Genomic DNA, 20,842 nt, shown 5'->3' on the forward strand with positions numbered 1-20,842 from the left:
AAGGATAGGAACATTTTTAATTGGAGAAGGGCAAATTATGAGGCTATAAGGCTAGAACTTACGGGTGTGAATTGGGATGATGTTTTTGCAGGGAAATGTACTATGGACATGTGGTCGATGTTTAGGGATCTCTTGCAGGATGTTAGGGATAAATTTGTCCCGGTGAGGAAGATAAAGAATGGCAGGGTGAAGGAACCATGGGTGACAAGTGAGGTGGAAAACCTAGTCAGGTGGAAGAAGTCAGCATACATGAGGTTTAGGAAGCAAGGATCAGATGGGTCTATTGAGGAATATAGGGTAGCAAGAAAGGAGCTTAAGAAGGGGCTGAGAAGAGCAAGAAGGGGGCATGAGAAGGCCTTGGTGAATAGGGTAAAGGAAAACCCCAAGACATTCTTCAATTATGTGAAGTACAAAAGGATGACAGGAGTGAAGGTAGGACCGTTTAGAGATAAGTGGGAAGATGTGCCTGGAGGCTATGGAAGTGAGCGAGGTCCTCAATGAATACTTCTCTTCGGTATTCACCACTGAGAGGGAACTTGATGATGGTGAGGACAATATGAGTGAGGTTGATGTTCTGGAGCATGTTGATATTAAGAGAGAGGAGGTGTTGGAGTTGTTAAAATACATTAGGATAGGTAAGTCCCCGGGGCCTGATGGAATATTCCCCAGGCTGCTCCACAAGGCAAGGGAAGATATTGCTGAACCTCTGGCTAGGATCTTTATGTCCTCTTTGTCCACGGGAATGGTACTGGAGGATTGAAGAGAGGTGAATGTTGTCCCCTTGTTCAAAAATGGTAGTAGGGATAGTCCAGGTAATTATAGACCAGTGAGCCTTATGTCTGTGGTGGGAAAGCTGTTGGAAAAGATTCTTAGAGATAGGATCTATGGGCATTTAGAGAATCGTGGTCTGATCAGGGACAGTCAGCATGGCCTTGTGAAGAGCAGATCGTGCCTAACAAGCCTGATAGAGTTCTTTGAGGAAGTGACCAGGCATATAGATGAGGGTAGTGCAATGGATATGATCTCTTTAAATTTTTTTTATTTACTTATTATTTTTTTAAGAAAATTAATTAAATTAATAGAATATTAGAATAGTGAAAAATTAATATTGACCCTCCTTGACCCTATTGACCTTAGATCCCTATCTGAAAAAAAAGAAAAGAAAGGAAAAAAAAGAAAAAAGAAAGAAAAAAGATAGAAAGATTGCCTGGATATCGGAGGATCCCCACATGCTCCATGGAGTTCAAAATAACTTTAGTTTTTATTTTTCCCAAATAACTTATAATTTTATCTTCAAAGGACCTATATATTTAATCCTATCTTTTGTAGATGGAGTGCCAAATTTTCAAAAATATATTCATTTCTTAAATTATAAGTAATTTTTTCAAGTGGAATGCAGCTATATATTTTATTATTCCAACGATCCATAGTTAAATATGAATCTGATTTCTAAATAACTGCAACAGCTTTTTTGGCTACTGCCAATGCAATTTTTATAAATTTTTTCTGATATTTATTCAATTTAGGTTTCGGTATTATCCCTTCAATATCACCAAATAAAAATAATATTGGACTATCTGGGAGTTGTATTCCAATAATTTGTTCCAGTAAAAGTCTTAAATTTATCCAAAAAGGTTGAATTTTAGAACAAGACCAAGTAGAATGTAAAAAGGTACCGATTTCTTGATTACATCGAAAACGTTGGTCAGATAAATTTGAATTTAATCTATTTATTTTCTGTGCTGTTATATATAATTGATGTAAAAAATAATATTGTACTAATCTGTCAGACATTTATTGTATTTATCATACTATCAAGACATAGTCTTGACCAATTTTTTTCATCAATTTTAATATTCAAATCGGTTTCCCATTTTTGTCTTGATTTATGAATTCCTGGTTTAATTGTCTGTTTTTGAATCAAATTATACATACAAGATGTAAATTTTTTAATTTTTCCTTTTTGAATTAAGATTTCTATTTCATTAGGTTTTGGCATTAATATTGTTTGACCCAGTTTATCTCGTAAATAGGGCTTTAATTGAAAATAACAGAAAAGAGTGTTATTTGATATTTTATATTTATTTTTTAATTGATCAAACAACATCAATATACCTCCTTCAAAGTCACCTATATATCTGATCCCTTTTTGAAACCAGTTATGTAAAAGTTGATTATCCATTGTGAAAGGAATAAGCCTATTTTGAATTAAGGTTCTTTTTGCTAATAAGCATTTCTTTATTTCATTATCCATATTTACCTTATTCCATAAATCAATCAAATGTCTTAATATAAGAGATTCTTTCTTTTCCCATATCCATTTGGATTCCCATTTATATATAAAATCTTCTGGTATATTTTCTCCTATCTTATCTAGTTCTATTCTAATCCATGCCAGTTTTTCTTCATCAAAAAAAGATGCATAAATCTAAGTTGATTTGCTTTGTAATAATTCTTAAAATTTGGAAGTTGTAACCCTCCTAAATCAAATTTACATGTCAATATTTCCAACGATATTCTTGACATCTTTCCTTTCCAAAGAAACTTCCTCACACATTTATTCAATTCTTGAAAAAACTTCTGAGACAGTTGTATTGGCAATGTTTGGAATAAATATTGTAATCTAGGAAATATATTCATTTTTACAGCATTAACTCTACCTATTAATGTTATTGGTAACATCATCCATTTATCAAGATCTTCTTTTATTTTTTTCAATAATGGCAAATAATTTAGTTTATATAAATTCTTTATATCATTATCGACTCTTACACCTAAATATTTGATACCATTTGTTGGCCATCTAAATTGAGTTACTAGTTGACATTGACTATAATCTCCTTTGGTAAGGGATAGAATTTCACTTTTATCCCAGTTTACTTTATACCCTGATATGTTCCCATATTCTTCCAATCTAAAAGATAATTTTTGCCACGATTGCAATGGGTTTGTTAAATAAATCAGAACATCATCAGCAAATAAATTAACCTTATATTCCTCCTGGTTAACTCTGAAGCCCACAATATCTGAGTCCGTTTTAATTATTTCAACTAATGGTTCTCCCGCCAATACAAACAGGGCAAGTGATAATGGGCAGCCTTGTCTAGTTGACCTTGTTAAGTGGAATGATGTTGAAATTTGACCATTTGTCACTACTTTAGCTTGAGAACTAATATTTAAGGTTTTAATCCATTTTATAAAAGATTTTCCAAACTCATATTTTTCCAATACCTTAAATAAAAAAATCCCATTCCAATCTGTCAAATGCTTTTTCTGCATCCAAAGCAACTGCCACACTCATTTCCTCTCTTTTTTAGATGAATTATGCTAAGTAACCGAGTTAGATTATCCATCAATTGTCTATTTTTAATAAAGCCTGTTTGATCCATATGTATTAATTTTGGTAAATACTTAGACTATTAGATAGAATTTTTGCTATTATTTTATAATCTGTATTCAACAAAGAAATAGGCCTATATGATGTTGGTTTTAAAGGATCTCTATCTTTTTTTGGCAATACTATTATGATCGCTGTCGAAAAAGGTTGTGGGAGTTTATGTGTTCTTTCCACGATATATTAACTCCATAAAAGGAGGGATTAATAAATCTTTAAATTTTTTTATAAAATTCAGGTGGAAAACCGTCTTCTGGGGATTTATTACTCTGAAGTGATCCTAAAGCTTCTTCAACCTCTTTTAGTGTAAAGGGCATATCTAATCCTTTCTGTTCTTCCAAATTTAATTTTGGAAGAGTTATTTGTGATGAAAATTTGTCTATCTCAGCAATCTCATTTTGTGATTCTGATTGTTATAATTCTGAGTAAAATTTTTTTAATTTTCATTAATTCCTAAAGGTTTATAAGTAATCTTATTTGCACTTGTTCTAATTGCATTTATTGTTTTGGAAGCCTGTTCTGTTTTCAACTGCCAAGCAAGAATCTTGTGTGATCTCTCACCTAATTCATAATATCTCTGTTTAGTTCTCATAATTACTTTTTCTGTTTGATACATCTGGAGTGTATTATATTGTAATTTTTTATTGACGAGTCATTTTCATTTTTCTTCTGTCATATATCTTTGGGATTCTTTTTCTAATTTTGTAATCTCTTTTTCTAATTGGTCTATTTCTATCATATATTCCTTCTTGATTTTAGAAGTATAACATTATCTGACCCCTCAATTATACCTTCATTGCTTCCCAAAATATAAATTTATCATCAACTGAATGTGAATTTGTATCCAAAAAAAATTGGATCTGTTTTTTCATAAAATCACAAAAATCTTGACGCTTTAATAAAATTGAATTAAATCTCCATCTATAAATAAATTCCTCCTTATCCATCATTATCATTGTCATTATCAAGGGGGAATGATCTGACAGTATTCTTGCTTTATATTCCACACTTTTCACTCTATCCTGAATATTCTTTGATAATAGGAAAAAATCAATCCTTGAATAAGTTTTATGACTATTTGAATAAAATGAATAATCTCTTTCTCTTGGATTAATTTTTCTCCATATATCAAGCAGATTTAATTCTTTCATTAATGATAAAGTTAACTCTATTACTTTTGATTTTGTAACAGCTTTAGTTGACCTATCTAGAACTGGGTCTAGACAAAAATTAAAATCTCCACCTATTAATATTTTATCATGTGCGTCAGCCAAATTAAAAAAACTACTTGTATGAATTTTGCATCATTTTCATTTGGTGCATAAATGTTCATAAGAGTCCATAATTCCAAAAAGATTTGACAATGTATAATCACATATCTCCCCACAAAATCAATTAATACATTTTGTATTTTAATTGGTAAGGTTTTATTAACCAAAATTGCAACTCCCCTCAACTTTTAATTAAATGAAGCTGCAATAACACTTCCAACCCCATCTCTCTTTAATTTCTGATGTTCTGTCTCTGTTAAATGTGTTTCCTGCAAAAAAGCTAAAGCTCCTTTCATTCTCTTAATATATGTTAAAACTCTTTTTCTTTTCACAGGTCCATTCAGTCCATTAACATTAAAACTTAAAAAATTAAGTAAATTAGTCATTCATAATACCTTGGGGAATCTCTTTAAAATTCTTCATGTTGCTATGTGTCTCTCCCCAATCATCCAGGCAAAAAAAAGAAAAATAGAAAAAAGATAATTGATATACATAAAAAAAATAACAAAGTACCCCCCCCCACTAATGTAGTGAATAAAAAGAAACACAACATTACCCCCCTCCGTTATACGGGTCATGGCAATCACCATGATTGCACACGTGAATCCCGCAGCCATCGATCAGAAGCTCCTCCAGCTCCCCCACAAAAAAAGAGAGAAAAATATATATATATATAAGTGAAGAAGAGAAAAAAATTAATGTCTCTACTCCCAATTAATGTTCCTCAATTATTTTCTTTTTTCTTGTTCCCCTTCTATCATATAGTTAAAGTATATTTGTGTTCTTCTACTCATAAATGTCCATCAAATCCAATCCCTATCTCAATCTTCATCTTTAATCCATTTCATTTCTATAATTCTTTACTGCATCTCCCGAATATTAAGGAGTTCTTGTACGAATTTCTCCGCTTTCTGATGATCAGTAAAAAATCTTATTTCTTCGTCATCCAGAAAAATTATCAATGTTGCTGGGTAACTCAATATAAATTTATAACCCTTTTCCCATAAAGATTTTTTCACTGAATTAAATTCCTTCTGCCTCATTAAAAGGTTATAACATGTCAGGATAAAAAAGAACTCTTTTCCCTTCTATCATCAATGGCCCATTTCTCTTTCTGGCACCCTGAGCGGCTGCCTTCAAGATCTTTTCTTTATCTTGATATCTTAAACATTTTATCAAGATTGATCATGGATTTTGATCTTGTTGAGGGTTTGGTCTTAAAGCTCTGTGAGCCCTTTCAATTTCAATTAGCTAACTTCCCTTTTCCATTTCCAAAGTTTCTGGAATCCATTTTTGAAAGAATTTTATTGAATCTTCTCCCTCCATACCTTCTTTAAGACCAACAATTTTAATGTTGTTTCGTCTGCTGAAAGTAGATGTGCTTGAAAATTTTAGCAGATGAAACAACATTAAAATTGTTGGCAATGGATATGATCTACATGAATTTTAGTAAGGCATTTGACAAGGTTCCACACAGTAGGCTTATTCAGAAAGTCAGTAGGCACGGGATCCAGGGAAGTTTGGCCAGGTGGATTCAGAATTGGTCTGCCTATAGAAGGCAGAGGGTCATGGTGGAGGGAGTACATTCAGATTGGAGGGTTGTGACTAGTGGTCTCCCACAAGGATCTGTTCTGGGACCTCTACTTTTTGTGATTTTTATTAACGACCTGGATGTGAATTAGAAGGGTGGGTTGGCAAGTTTGCAGACGACATAAAGGTTGGTGGTGTTATAGACAGTGTAGGGGATTGTCAAAGATTGCAGAGAGACATTGATAGGATGCAGAAGTGGGCTGAGAAGTGGCAGATGTTCAACCCGGAGAAGTGTGAGGTGGTACACTTTGGAAGGACAAACTCCAAGGCAGAGTACAAAGTAAATGGTAGGATACTTGGTAGTGTGGAGGAGCAGAGGGATCTGGGGGTACATGTCCACAGATCCCTGAAAGTTGCCTCACAGGTAGATAGGGTAGTTAAGAAACCTTATGGGGTGTTAGCTTTCATAAGTCGAGGGATAGAGTTTAAGAGACGTGATGTAATGATGCAGCTCTGTAAAATTCTGTTTAGGCCACACTTGGAGTACTGTGTCCAGTTCTGGTCGCCTCACTATAGGAAGGATGTGGAAGCACTGGAAAAGATACAGAGGAGATTTACCAGGATGCTGCCTGGTTTAGAGAGTATGGATTATGTTCAGAGATTAAGGGAGCTAGGGCTTTGCTCTTTGGAGAGAAGGAGGATGAGAGGAGACATGATAGAGGTGTACAAGATATTAAGAGGAATAGACACAGTGGACAGCAGGAACCTCTTCCCCAGGGCACCACTGCTCAGTACAAGAGGACATGGCTTTAAGGTAAGGGGAGGGAAGTTCAAGGGGGATATTAGAGGAAGGTTTTTCACTCAGAGAGTGGTTGATGCGTGGAATGCACTGTCTGAGTCAGTGGTGGAGGCAGATACACTAGCGAAGTTTAAGGGACTACTAGACAGGTATATGGAGGAATTTAAGGTAGGGGGTTATATAGGAGGCAGGGTTTGAGGGTCGGCACAACATTGTGGACCGAAGGGCCTGTACTGTTCTATGTTCTATATTCTACATCCTCTTTCTTAATATCTACATGCTCAAGCTTTTCAGTCTGCTGCAAGTCATCGCTACAATCACCAAGATCTTTTTCCATAGTGAATACTGAAGTAAAGTATTCATTAAGTACCTCTGCTGTTTCCTCTGGTTCCATACACACCTTCCACCTGTCACACTTGATTGGTCCTATTCTTTCACATCTTATCCTCTTGCTCTTCACATACTTGTAGAATGCCTTGGGGTTTTCCTTAATTCTGTCTGCCAAGGCCTTCTCATGGCCCCTTCTGGCTCTCCTAATATCCTTCTTAAGCTCCTTCCTGTTAGCCTTATTATCTTCTAGATCCCTAACATTACCTAACTCTCTGAAACTTGTGTAAGTTTTTCTTTTCTTCTTGACTCAATTTATTACAGCCTTTGTACACCATGGTTCCCGTACCCTACCATAACTTCCCTGTCACATTGGAACGTACCTATGCAGAACTCCACACAAATATCCCCTGAACATTTGCCACATTTCTTCCATACTTTCCCCTGAGAACATCTGTTCCCAATTTAAGCTTCCAATTTCCTGACTGATAGCCTCATAATTCCACTTACTCCAATTAAACGCTATTCTAAATTCCCCCTCCCCCTCCTGACTGTTACCCACTTGTCTACCTCCCGAGGCCCCGGTGTGACTACCTGCCTGTAACTCCTCTCTATCACCTCCTCACTCTCCCTGACCAGGCGAAGGTCATCAAGCTGCAATTCCAGTTCCCTAACACAGTCCCTTAGGAGCTGCAGCTGGACACACCGGGTGCAGATATGGCCATCCGGGAGGCTGGTAGACTCCAGGACCTTCCACATCTAGCACAGAGCACAGAAAACTGGCCTCACACACATATTACCTCCTTTCTGCAATTAACACAGGTAAACCTACCTCGCCTCGTTACCGCCTAAGCCCGTTGAGCCAAAGCCCTATCACTCTGCTGCCCGCTCCGAACGCTGCCCGCTGGATACGGCAGTCTTCTTTTTAAACTTTTCCTGTTCTACTAGCTGATGTCACACGCCTGCGCAGTCTTGCCTCCCTTGTACCCCGAGTAGTAAAACTGCCTTCGCTCTGGAAGTCTTTAGCCTTCTTGCTCCGAATACTTTTAACTTGCAACACAAATGCACCTTATTACTTGTTAATTTATTGGTAATTATATTATTTTATAATGTATTGGTGTGTGAGTTTCATACACTGTGATGTGCACCTTGGTCCGGAGGAACATTGTTTCATTTGGTGGTATACATGCATACGGTTGAAATGACAATAAGATGAACTTGAACTTGAGAGGGTCCTTTACTTGAAACGTTCAAGGTTTCCCTCACCACAGATGCCGCCTGACCTGCTAAGTGCTTTCAGCATTTTTTCTCCTTCAATACCTGCAGTTTTTTCTCTGATTTTCAAATTAATTTTAAGTCACAGAGATGGTTTTTAATTTCCACTCCCAATATTTTTAGTAACAAACAAAACACGAACATTCCAAGAAAATACATTTTTAATGATGCCATAATTTCTTTCTTATAATGCATTTTCAGCCATGATCTGGGCACTAATTTCTTATTTCATAAAAGACCCTGGTGCAAACTGCAACCCTGGTCCAGCCAGAATTAAATTTTAATTTCCCAATCACGAGAAAATCTGCAGATGCTGGAAATCCAACGCAACACACACAAAGTGCTGGAGGAACTTTGCAGAACAGGCAGCATCTATGGAAAAGAGTAAACAGTCAACATTTCAAGGCGAAACTCTCCTCAGAACCTGATGGCATGAACATTGATTTCCTGAACTTCGGGTAATTCGCCCCTTGCCATTCCCCATTCCTGTTTCCATCTCCACCTTATCTCCTTACCTGCCCATCACCTCCCCCTTCCCTTTCTTCCATGGTCTTTTGTCCTTTCCTATCAGATTCCCCCTTCTCCAGCCCTTTATCTCTTCCACCAATGAACTTCCCAGCTCTTTACTTCACCCCTCCCCCTCTCCACTTCACCTCCAACCTTGTACTTATTCCTCCCCTCTCCTCCCCTTCCTTTCCAGTCCTGATGAAAGGTCTTGGCCCAAAACATCGACTGTTTACTCTTTTCCCATTGATGCTGCCGGGCCTGCTGAGTTCCTCCAGTATTTTGTGTGTGTTGCGTTAATTTCCCAGTGTTTGCTCCAAACCTCAGATTTGAATAATTAAGCAATAAATGTACTTTGAAAGAAGAATATAGTTGAATTCATCATTTGAGTGAAGTGCGGTCTCAGTTGGCCCAGCCTTCAGCTCTTGGTGTACTTTGGCCTGCGTTTGATGATGCTGTAGATCCAGTTTACATAGTGGGGCACACTCGTGTAGACGCCTGGTTTATTTTCTGCAGCACAGCCCTCGCCCCAGCTGGCGACCCCATACAGATAGCCGATGTGGCCTTTGTAGCACACGAGAGGCCCCCCGGAGTCTCCCTGTCCAGTTCACCACAGACAACAATGAATTAGGACAGATTTCATATGCATTGTAATTGTATCTTCTCATTACTGAATTGAATTGGCTTTATTTCTTACATCCTTCACATACACGAGGAGTAAAAATCTTTATGCTACTTCTCCATCTAAATGTGCAATGTGCAATCATAGCAATTTATAATAAATAGAACAGTCAATGTAACACAGAAATACACTCAAATCAGTGTGAGTTCATCAGTCTGATAACCTGGTGGAAGAAACTGTCCCGGAGCCTGTTGGGTCCTGGCTTTTATGCTATGGTACCATTTCCCGGACAGTAGCAGCTGGAACAGTTTGTGGTGGGCTGACTTAGGTCCCCAATGATCCTTCGGGCCCTTTTTTACACACCTGTCCCTGTAAGTGTCCTGAATAGTGGGAAGTTCACAACTACAGATGCACTGGGCTGTCCGCACCACTCTCTGCAGAATCCTGCGTTTAAGGGAAGTACAGTTCCCGTACCAGGCAGTGATGCAGCCAGTCAGGATGCTCTCAATTGTGCCCCTGTAGAAAGATCTTGGGATATGGGGGCCCATACCAAACTTCCTCAACTGTCTGAGGTGAAAGAGGTGCTGTTGTGCTGTTTTCACCACACAGCTGTCAGAGATAGTGGAAGAGGAAGGTATATAAGGGACATTTAAGGAAGGCTTATACAGGTACATGGATGATGGAAAAATTAAGTGTTCTGAGGGATTGATCTTAGGGTCAGTACATCGTGGGCTGAATGACCTCTGAAGTATTGCTCTATGTTCTGTCTGTCCTTCCCTGACCTATGTAACTCTAGAGTCTCCGGTTCTGTAACATAGAACATGGAATAGCATAGCAAAGGAACAGGTCCTTCAGCCCTCATGATGTACATGATGCTGAATTGAGCTGAATCTCTTCTGCCTGCACATGATCCATGTCCCTCCATTTTCTGCTTATTCTTGCGTCTAACAGGCTCTTAAAAAGGGTCCTAAAGAAGAGTCTCATCCCAGAACATTAAATGTTTATTCTTTTCCATAGACACTGCCTGACCTGCTAAGTTCCTCAAGCATTTTGTGTGTGAGGCTATTAAAACACCCGAACTGTATCTGTTTCCACCACTAGACCGTTCCAAACACCCACCATTCTCTGCTTCGTCCCATCGACCTGAACCCAGACAACCCAATTTGTTCAATCCCTCCTGGCAGCTAACCTGCCACATTTACATGCTCCCTCAATACCTGACAGGTGTCGATGCCTTTATCCAGGTCTCCAGCGCAGATCATGCTGGGCGTCACCTTACTGCTGTAGTAGAGGCTGCTGGCACACTGCTGTTGGGAAATGATGGGGATGGAAGCTTCTTGCAAAGTCTCGGCATATTCAGAAGCATCTAGAAAAGGGATGTAGTGAACAGAGAGAATCCACAGAGTGGCAGAAGCATGGTAAACAGCTAGAGGCCATTTGGCCCACTGTCTCTCTGCTGGCTATTTGGATGATTAGTCCTGGTGGTTAAAAGAAATCCCCATGTTTTGTCTGTAAACTGATCATCAATGGAGCAGCTGTGGTTAAATTATCAAACTTATAAACCTGTGAACCAGGTTAGCAGATGTATAGCTTTAGTAGTGATGGAATTTTGTTCATTATGTGGAATTTTTAGAAAATGATTCATCTTTAGCTAATTGGAGGAACTCTGGCTGATACACACACACTAACAGACCAACAGACAATACATAAACAGTACATGTGTTAACATAAAAACAATACATACATTAACAGATACACACATACATCTACACAAACACACATGCACCCTAACATAAACTAACAAACACTAAGCTATACACACACTAAGATTTGGGAGAAGGCAGAAGAATGGGCTGAGAGGGAAAATAAATCAGCCATGATTGAATGGTGGAGCAGAATCAATGGGCCAAATGGCATAATTCTCCTCCTATGTCTTATAGTCTGACGATCTACAATAGCACAAACACACACGCTCACTAACATATACACACTAAGGTGCGGGGAGAAGACAGGAGAATGGGGTTGAGATGGAAAGTAAAACAGCCATGTTCAAATGGTGAAGTGGACTCAATGGGCTGAATGGCCTAATTCTGTTCCTATGTCTTATGGTCTATAAAAACACCAACACACACACACAATATACACGCTAACAGATACGTGCTGGTAGTACATACAGTACACTACCAATTACCATTTCACTAGGGGAAATCACCTTCCCTCACCTGGTGTGACTCCAGTCTACTAGCAGTAGACTTCACCTACACCCTGACCAGTTCATTCCTCAAGGGGCTAAGACATAGGGGTACTTTCCAGAGTAGAGTGTCTCACTAGCCTCTTCCCAGGGGAACAGAGGCCGGTGCACTGGTGGCTGATAGCCCACCGTCCAGATTCCTCACATTAAAGACAAAGGCACTCAGGTGCTGGTCTGTGATCTTGGAGGGTTTTTCATTCATTCTCTCTCTCTCTCTCACTCCTACACACACACTCACATGCGCATATTAGATTGGCTTTGGCACGGTAGCGCAGCGGTTAGCGTAATGCTTTAGAGTGCGAGTGACTCAGGTTCAATTCCAGCTGCTGTTTTTAAGGAGTTTATGCACTCTCCCAGGACCGCATGGATGCTCCAGTTTCCTCCCACGTTCCAAGGACATATAGATTTGGGGTTAGTAAGTTGTGGGCATGCTATGTTGGCGCAGGTACCATGGTGACACCTGCGGTCTGCCCCCAGCACATCGTCAGCTTGTGTTGGTCAGTGAAGCAAATGATGCTTTTCACTGTATGTTTTGGTGTACAGTACTGTACAAAACTCTTCGGAACACATATATAGCTAGGCTGCCTAAGACTTGCACAGTACTGTATTGTTAATGTGGAGCAGAGAGCAAGTTTGTAAATGTGGCAAGAGCAAAGGATGTTGGGAAGGGCAAGGGTGGAGCACTATGGGAGGGGTTTGGGACAGGTGGCAGAGAAAGAGTGCCAGGGGCAGAGGTGATGAGGGTGTAGAAACACCCAACCCTAAGGTCATTTCATTCCAAACAATTGGTTTATTGATCATTACAGAATGTCTCCCTGCTGCTTCCCACTCCCTCCCCTCTCCCTCCCCTTTTCCCAACCATGATTTCCTTCTCCCTGGGTCCTTCCCACTCTCAGTCCACAATAGAGACAGGATTATCATCACTCATATAGGTCATGATTTTTTTTTGCGGCAACAGTACAGTGCAATACTGTTCAGCTATATATATGTGCCTAGGACTTTGCACAGTACGGTACGTGCGACAGATAAAGGAGATCTTGAATCTTTATCTTTGGTGATTATTTTCTGCTCTTTCATTTCTCACGGCAGAGTTGATTACCTTCCTTCATGTGTCCCCATCCAGCGACCTGGCACATAGTACCTGCCGGGAAGAAGTCGTTCTCATTTGGCAGACACAATGTCTGTACGTAGTGTGACTTGAATGCACACTGCTTTGACACCTTCTTCAGTTTGATAAGGGCTACAACATAAAAGGTACATGTAAATACACACACACACTCCAACACAAACACACCAACAGGCACACACACTGTAACAGACACAGACACACTGACGTGACAAAGTCACAATTGACTGCAATGTCATATGCACGGATATAATGGAAACTTTTTTCGTAGCATCATCTCTCAAATAACAGCAGATAAGCAACGTTCACAAGGAAAACATCAACAAAACACAATTTTTGTACAGGAAACAACACAATTGGAACAAAAAATCCACCTTAGTGCAGTGATTGATGTGACCATAGTGTTGATAATCTCTAGAGATTAGGCCTGTGCCAGTTGGTTCAAGAATCAAATGGTTGAAGCACAAACATACTGATAGTACACACACACACACACACACACTCACACACACACGCGCGCACACACACACGCACACTCACTCTCTCACACACACACACACACACACTCACTCTCTCACACACACACATGCACACTCACACAAACACACACATACGCACACTCTCACACACACACACACACACACACACACACACACACACACACACACACACACACACACACACAGAAGTAAAGCAACTACACTTCCGCTGAGGTAATAGAAAAGAATATGTTTGCCTTGTTACCTATATCGTGTAAATTTTCTTCATATATACTGTAGCCATGGTGTAGGAAGTATTTCTGGACTCCAAATTCCTGAGTGTTCTTGTCAGTTTTATTAAAATCTTGTTGGCCCAATACAACGTGGATAGACGACTCCAGCGGACTTAGAGGAAAGAAGAAGATTGGTCAGATTAGAGAAAGACCATAAAACGCAAGAGCAGAATTAGGCCATTCAGCCCTTTGAGTCTGCTCCACCATTCCAACACAGCTGACTTAATATCTCTCTCAACCCCGTTCTCCTGCCTTCACCCCATAACTTTAACGCCCTTTCTAATCAAGAACCTATCAACCTTAAATTTAAATATACCCAATAACTTAGTCTCCACAGCCATCTATGACAATGAAATCCACAGATTCAATACCCTCTGGCTAAATAAATTCCTCCTCATCTCTGTGCTAAATCAATGCCCCTCTATTCTGAGGATCTGGTCTCTGGTCCTAGACTCCCCCACCATGGGAAACAACCTCTCTGTGTCCAGTCTTTCTAGGCCTTTCTATATTCAATAGGTTTCTTGGAGATCCTTCCTCATTCGTCTAAACTCCAGTGACTACAGGACCAGAGTCATCAAGTGCTCCTCATACATTAACCCTTTCGTCACCAGGATCATTCTTGTGAACCTCTTTGGGACCCTCTCCAATTCCAGCACATGCTTTATTTCTCTAATAAGAGAGAGATTCAAGAAAGCAGTCTGTTCAGATTGCACTGTAGGGAAACAATCATCAGAAAAAAACTTTTCCAAAGTCTACATTAATTTCTGACCATAGAGAGACACTTGCAACCCCCAACGTCAGTATATGGACAATGGATGTTGAGATCAGCCACCCAAAAGGCCATAGTACCAGCAAACACTAAAAGATTTCATACCAGCTCCCCCTAACTCCTTCTCCTCATTTGCCTATCGCCTCCCTATGGTGCCCCTCCTCCTTCCCTTTTTCCCATGGTCCACGTTCCTCTGCTATCAGATTCCTTCATCTTTAGCACTTTACCATTTCCAGCGATCACCTCCAGCTTCTTATTTCACCCGTACCCTCCTGGCTTGAACTCTGACCCCTCCCCCCTGGTTTCTTCCTCCTGCTGAAGGGACCATGTCCAAAATGTTGACAGTTTATTGCCTCTCCATAGATGCTCTCTGATCTGCAGAGTTCTTCCAGCATTTTGTGTGAGTTGCTCTGGACTTCCAGCATTGGCAGAAGCTCTTGTGTTGAGTGTTTCAGAACTCATGCACAAGGCAGCCTCAGAGCTTTAGCCAGAGGAGTGATCCTCTCTCTGAGAATGGTTCGAGTGTGCCTGTCAAAGCCACTCAGCAGAATACCTCATCGACAGACAAAAAAGATCCTGCAGGTGCTGGAAATCTTGAGCAACACACACAAAATGTTGCAGTTGTATTGGCTTCTGCCACTTGCCCTGGCAGTGAGTTCTAATCACATTCTGTGCCAAAAAACCTGTTTTGTAAACACAGTTTAAACATTCTACATTTCAGCCCACAGCTATGTCCTCCAGTGTTTGACAATTCCACCCTGGGAGAAAGATTCTGACTATCTACCATACATAATCTTTAAACTTCAATCGCAAATCTGCTCCCTCATTTGGTCACGGCGGGTTTATTTTCCTTCTCAACACTATTCTCCTGCCTTCTCCCCATAACCTTTGATGCCCTTTACTAATGAAATACTGTGACTTTAAATATACCGAATGTTTTGAACTCCAAAGCCACCCATGGCAATGAATTCCACAGATTCACCACCCTCTGGCTAAAGAAATATATTCCCATCTTTCTTCTACTCTGAGGCTATGACCTCTGGTCCTAACTACCTGACTATTGGAAACATTTTAGGTGCGCCTCAGCCTCTGACAGTCTGGAGAAACAAAGTTCATCCAGCCTCTCCTTATAACCCATACTCTCTAATCCAGGCAGTATCGTGTTGAACAAAGCCCCCACATCCTTCCTGTAATGCAGTGACTAGACCTGTACATAATCCTCTAAATATGACCGGTCTTAACCATGTCTCCTTACAGAACAAGTCTCCCCAACCTTGGTTAATATTTAGGGCGGCTTAGTGGAACACCCCCCTGTCGTGGTTTGAAGGCTTGTGTGCCTCAATGACCCAGAGAGCTATGTTGACTGGAGTCAGGGCTTTATGCCTTGGCTCTTGGTAGGGTCACCCATGCCAAACAGGTCAAAGGGGAGAGGCCAGGCTAAGAGCGATCCACCGGTCCTCCATGTTCAGGGGTTCAGCTATTAACCTTGACTGGTCAAACGAAACTGTTATGGAAACAGCAATGAAGAATCCTTCTACATCTGAGTGGGATGGATTTCCTGAGTGTCCACACAGGCTGACAGTAGTGAAAATCAAGGGGAAGCCACAGGCACGATGAGGGAAGCCCCGAACATCGCAGATGGGCGGCCTTCATTACTGCATGAAGAGCCAGTGGCACCTGGTGGAACAGCAGGTAGTGTGATTACTTCACGGCTACAGTGACTCAGGTTCACTGGTGATCTCTGGTGCGACCCTACGTCTTTCGACCATGTGGTTCTTTGGGCGTTTCAGCTTCCCATGGACATGCGTGGTGACCACCCTCTAGAAAACATCTTGGAAACTTCAGAGAGTAGTGGGCATGGCCCAGCACATCACAGAAACCAGCCACCCCTCCATGGAGATAAAGAGGAGTTCCTTTAGCCCAGAGGGTGGTGAATCTGTAGAATTCATTGCCACAGGCAGCTGCGGAGGCCAAGTCACTGGGTATATTTAAGGCAGAGATTAATAGATTCTTGATTGGTCAGGGCATGAAGGGTTAAGGAGAGAAGATAGGAGACTGGGGCCGAGAAGGAAATGGATCAGCCATAATGAAATAGCCGAGCAGATGGCCTAATTCTTCTCCTATATCTCTTGGTCTTATGGCTCTCTCTATACTTCTTGCTGTCTTAGTAAAGCAGTCAACATAATCAAAGAGTCCACCCATCCCAGACATTATTTCTTCTCTCCCCTCCCATCAGAAATACAAAAGCCTGAAAGCACATACCACCGAGCTCAAGGACTTGTACTGTCCAGTTGTTATAAGACTGTTGAATGGTCCCATAGTACGATAAGATGGACTCTTGACCTCACAGTCCACTTGTCATGGCCTTGCAGTATATTGTCTGCCTGCACTGAACTATCTCTGTAACACATTATTCTGCATCCTGTTATTGTACTACCTCAATGCACGATTGTAAGCACAGTATGCAAAACAAGCTTGGTACGTGTGGACAATGATAATCCAATCACCACAGATAGGATTAAATTTATTGAAATCTTACATTCGTCCCACAACATAAGAGAGTAAAAATCATTGCGTTATGACTCCATCATAATGTACAGACATGTAAATTTATAAGTCTAATGGCTTGTAGAAAGAAGCTGTCCATAGCCTGTTGGTCCTGGCTTTAATGTTGCAGTACAATTTGCCAGATGGAAGCAGCTGAAACAGTTTATGGTTGGGGTGACTGGTGTCCCCGATAATTTGTCCTTCTTTATGCACCTGCTGCTGTAAAGGTCCTCACTGGAGGGAAGTTCATATCCACAGATGCGCTGGGCTGTCCATACACTCTCTGAAATGCCCAGCAATCAGCAGTTCCCGTACCAGGTGGTGATATAGCCAGTCAGGATGTTCTCAATGGTGCCCCTGTGGAAGATTTTGAGGATTTGAGGACTCATGCCGAACTTCTTCAGTTGCCTGAGCTGGAAGAGATGCTGTTGTGCTTTTTTTGTCACAGATCCGGTGTGTACAGTCCAGGTGGGATCATCAGTGATGTGTATGCTGAGGAACTTGAAACTACTCACCCTTTCAACTCCAGACCCATTGATGTTGATCGGGGCGAGCCTGTCCCCACTCCTCCCGTAATTCACAATCGGCTCTTTTGTTTTTTGGACATCGAGGGAGAGGTTGTTATCTTGGCACCGCTGTGTCAGGGTGTTAACCTCTCCTCTGTAGGCTGTCTCGTCACCACTAGAAATAATGCACATCATCTGCAAATTTGATCAGCAGACCATGTGCTGTCTGTGGCAGCACAGTCATGGGTATGAAGGGAGTAGAGGAGGGGACTCAGGACACAACCATGGGGGACACTTGTGTTGCGGGTCAGAGGGGCAAAGGTGAGGGAGCCCATCCTTACCACCTGTTGGCAATCCGATAGGAAGTTGAGGATCCAGGTGCATAAGGCGGAGTGCAGGCCGAGGTCTCTGAGCTGCCTGTCAGGTCTGGAGGGAATTATGGTAACTGTAGTCCAGGAACAGCATGCTAGCATATGCACCCCTCTCCTCCAGGTGAATGAGGATTGTGTGCAGTGCCGTGGCTATGGTGTCGTCGGTAGTCCAGTTCCTTCGATAGGCGAATTGCAGGGGGTCCAGTGTGGGTGGCAGCATGCTGCAGATGTAGTCTTTAACCAGCCTCTCAAAGCATTTGTTTATAATTGAGGAGTGTGCAACAGGGAGAATGCTGGGTAAATTGGTAAATTGGCTTATTATTGTCACCTGTACCGAGATCAGTTGGGCTAACAATGACAGGTTTCCTTTCGTAAAAACTGTCACTGAATCCGATATTTTATTGCCAGGGTATAATAGTTTATACTAAGATTAAGTCCACATAGTTACTTGCATTTGCCTTCCTATGTCCTGTTTTCACTGGTTCAGCTATTTCCCATTCTCCTGTTTAAACTGTTACGTACTCGTGACACATGACAGTGGGACTCTTGTCACGTGACTGGGGTTGAAGCTATACTGGACTTGAGGTAATGGTCTTGTGATGGTGGAGTGATGTCATTTTCCTGCCAGTAGAGATCATGTGACAGGTTTTTTTTACAGGGTATAAAAGGAGGACCCCTCCCTGTGAGGAGGGGCAGTTCATGGTTGGATTTGCCAAGTTGACTTCATGCCACTGCGTGAGTTAATGTGATGACGCAGTTTAGTTGAAGGATGAAGTTTTTATCTAATGCCTAAAGTTTAAAAGGTCGTTGCCAGCAGTTTCTTTACAATACTGCTAGTTCAGAAATCAGTGGAGTGAAGATCGGAGTTCAGGAGTTAAAGATCGAGGAGAATCGATTTCGACGGTGAAATGGGTTCAACCTTATTTAATCCTTATTTGAAAGGAATCCGTTGACTGTTCTCGTGTTAATCTCTGCGGGATAACAGAAGATTGAGGACAGTGTGATAAAGGAAAGGTCAGTGCCTTTAAGTCGTTTCGTTTTGTAAATTCTTTATGGGAAAAGTTCGACGTCGGGGATCGAAGCAAAACGACGTGAAAGAGAATTTAAATCATCTTATAAAGTCTCTCCTTTTAAATGGACCGTGAGCATTTCTGAACTTTTGGCAATACTACTTTAAAGGACTGTTTTTGCAACATCGCTTTAAGAACTGTTTAAGCTGCCGCACAGCAGCTGGTTTCCGGTTACGTTAGTGTTTGTTTACTTTTGGGGGTTTGTTTTCAGTGTTTAATAAACGTGTTGTTTGTTATATGAACCCTTGCCTAACTTATATATTCATTGTTGCCTGAATATGTAACAAAACACTGCTTCAGTGATTTGTTATCATGAAAATGAATCAAACATTGCAAAATTAAACAAATTTACCCATTTTATCCCTAGTGGTATGATCTGGGAGGAACTTAACAAGAAAGGGAAAGAAGAGATTGCACCGGGAATCTGTGTGGAGAGGGGTCGCTCGATGAGACGGCAGGGGTTGAGGGCAGGGTGTGAAGAGACGTCAGTTTACCTGTGGAGGAAGCAGTGGGCAGCAGTGACCACCCAGCAGGGGGCAATGAGAGTCCCACCACAGACCATCTTGCCCATGTAAATGGCTGCAATCCAAGGGTGAGAACCCCGTATCGCTGTGGTCCCTCTGACAACCCTCGGGCGGAAGTTCTTCAGGTGCCGTATGCCGCACGTGGGTGATTGCCTTGGAATCTTCCTTGCCAACGACCTGGCAACAGCAGGAGGTCTCCTTGGGATGATGCCTGTGGAGACAAGAGGACAATGGCTGTGTACTGGGACCCGCAGCGCCAGTAGGCAGGAAAACTCCAACAATACAACACTGTTGTTTTAACAACTATCACCCGCTAGCCCTGACATCCTGAAATGCTTTGAAGTCTCTTGAACAAAAGGAAATAACTATACTCATTCTTTTTCTAGTACTCTCACAACCAGTGGTCTCACTTTAAGAACTCTACCTTGTTATGTCATACTCATTTTTATTGTTATTTATTTAAATTTGCAATTGCTCTGTTTGTTGTTTATTGATCCTATTTACCATTACTGGCTATAGATTTACTGAGAATGCCCACAGGAAAAAAGAATCTCAGGGTTGTATGTGGTGAAATGTATGTACTCGGACAATAAATTTTACTTTGAACTTAGCATTTTGAAGGCTGGTCACAGCACAGACTTAATCCAGCCTCCCAGACAACCTCAACACCACGCAATCGTGCCGACCGATGCTGCCACTTCCAAAGTTCAAAATAAACTTATTATCAAAGTATATATATGTCACTGTATGCCACCCTGAGAGTCACTTTCTTCTGGGTATGCTCAGTAAACCAAACAAACACAACAGAATCAATGAAGGATCGCACCCAACAGGGTGGACAAACAACCAATGTGCAAAGACAACACACTGCGGAAGTACAAAAGAATTAAAAATAATAAATAAATCAACAAGAAATAGGGAGAATATGAGATGAAGTGTCCTTGAAAGTGAATCCATAGATTGACGGAACATTTCAATAATGAGGTTGAGTGAAGTTATCCCCACTGGTTCATTAGCCTGATGATTCAGGGGTAATAACTGTTCTTGACCCTGGTGATGTGAGTCCAAGGCTTCTGTGCTTTCTTCCTGATAGCAGCAATGAGAAGAGAGCATGGCCTGAGTGGTGGGGACTTGCAGGGAACTGTGTACTTCTACTCCTCGGCTTCTCTGTTCTCGTACCCTAC

The 20,842-nt window shown here is 41.0% G+C and overlaps 1 protein-coding gene across 1 annotated transcript in view; it reads right to left on the bottom strand.

Annotated features, from left to right (window-relative positions):
* Window positions 1–8,054: 8,054 nt before the first annotated feature.
* LOC132396531 (hepatocyte growth factor activator) overlaps window positions 8,055–20,842 on the bottom strand; it is a 63,371-nt gene continuing 50,583 nt past the window's right edge. The window contains exons 15-19 of the mRNA XM_059974131.1: window positions 19,629–19,869; window positions 13,844–13,983; window positions 13,073–13,213; window positions 10,940–11,088; window positions 8,055–9,698 (exon numbers count right to left, since the gene is read on the bottom strand). Coding sequence (XP_059830114.1) covers window positions 9,519–9,698; window positions 10,940–11,088; window positions 13,073–13,213; window positions 13,844–13,983; window positions 19,629–19,869 — 851 coding nt within the window. The 3' untranslated portion in view covers window positions 8,055–9,518. The remainder of the gene's footprint in view (window positions 9,699–10,939; window positions 11,089–13,072; window positions 13,214–13,843; window positions 13,984–19,628; window positions 19,870–20,842) is intronic.

Source organism: Hypanus sabinus, chromosome 7 (assembly GCF_030144855.1).
Source record: "Hypanus sabinus isolate sHypSab1 chromosome 7, sHypSab1.hap1, whole genome shotgun sequence".
NCBI lineage: Eukaryota > Metazoa > Chordata > Chondrichthyes > Myliobatiformes > Dasyatidae > Hypanus > Hypanus sabinus.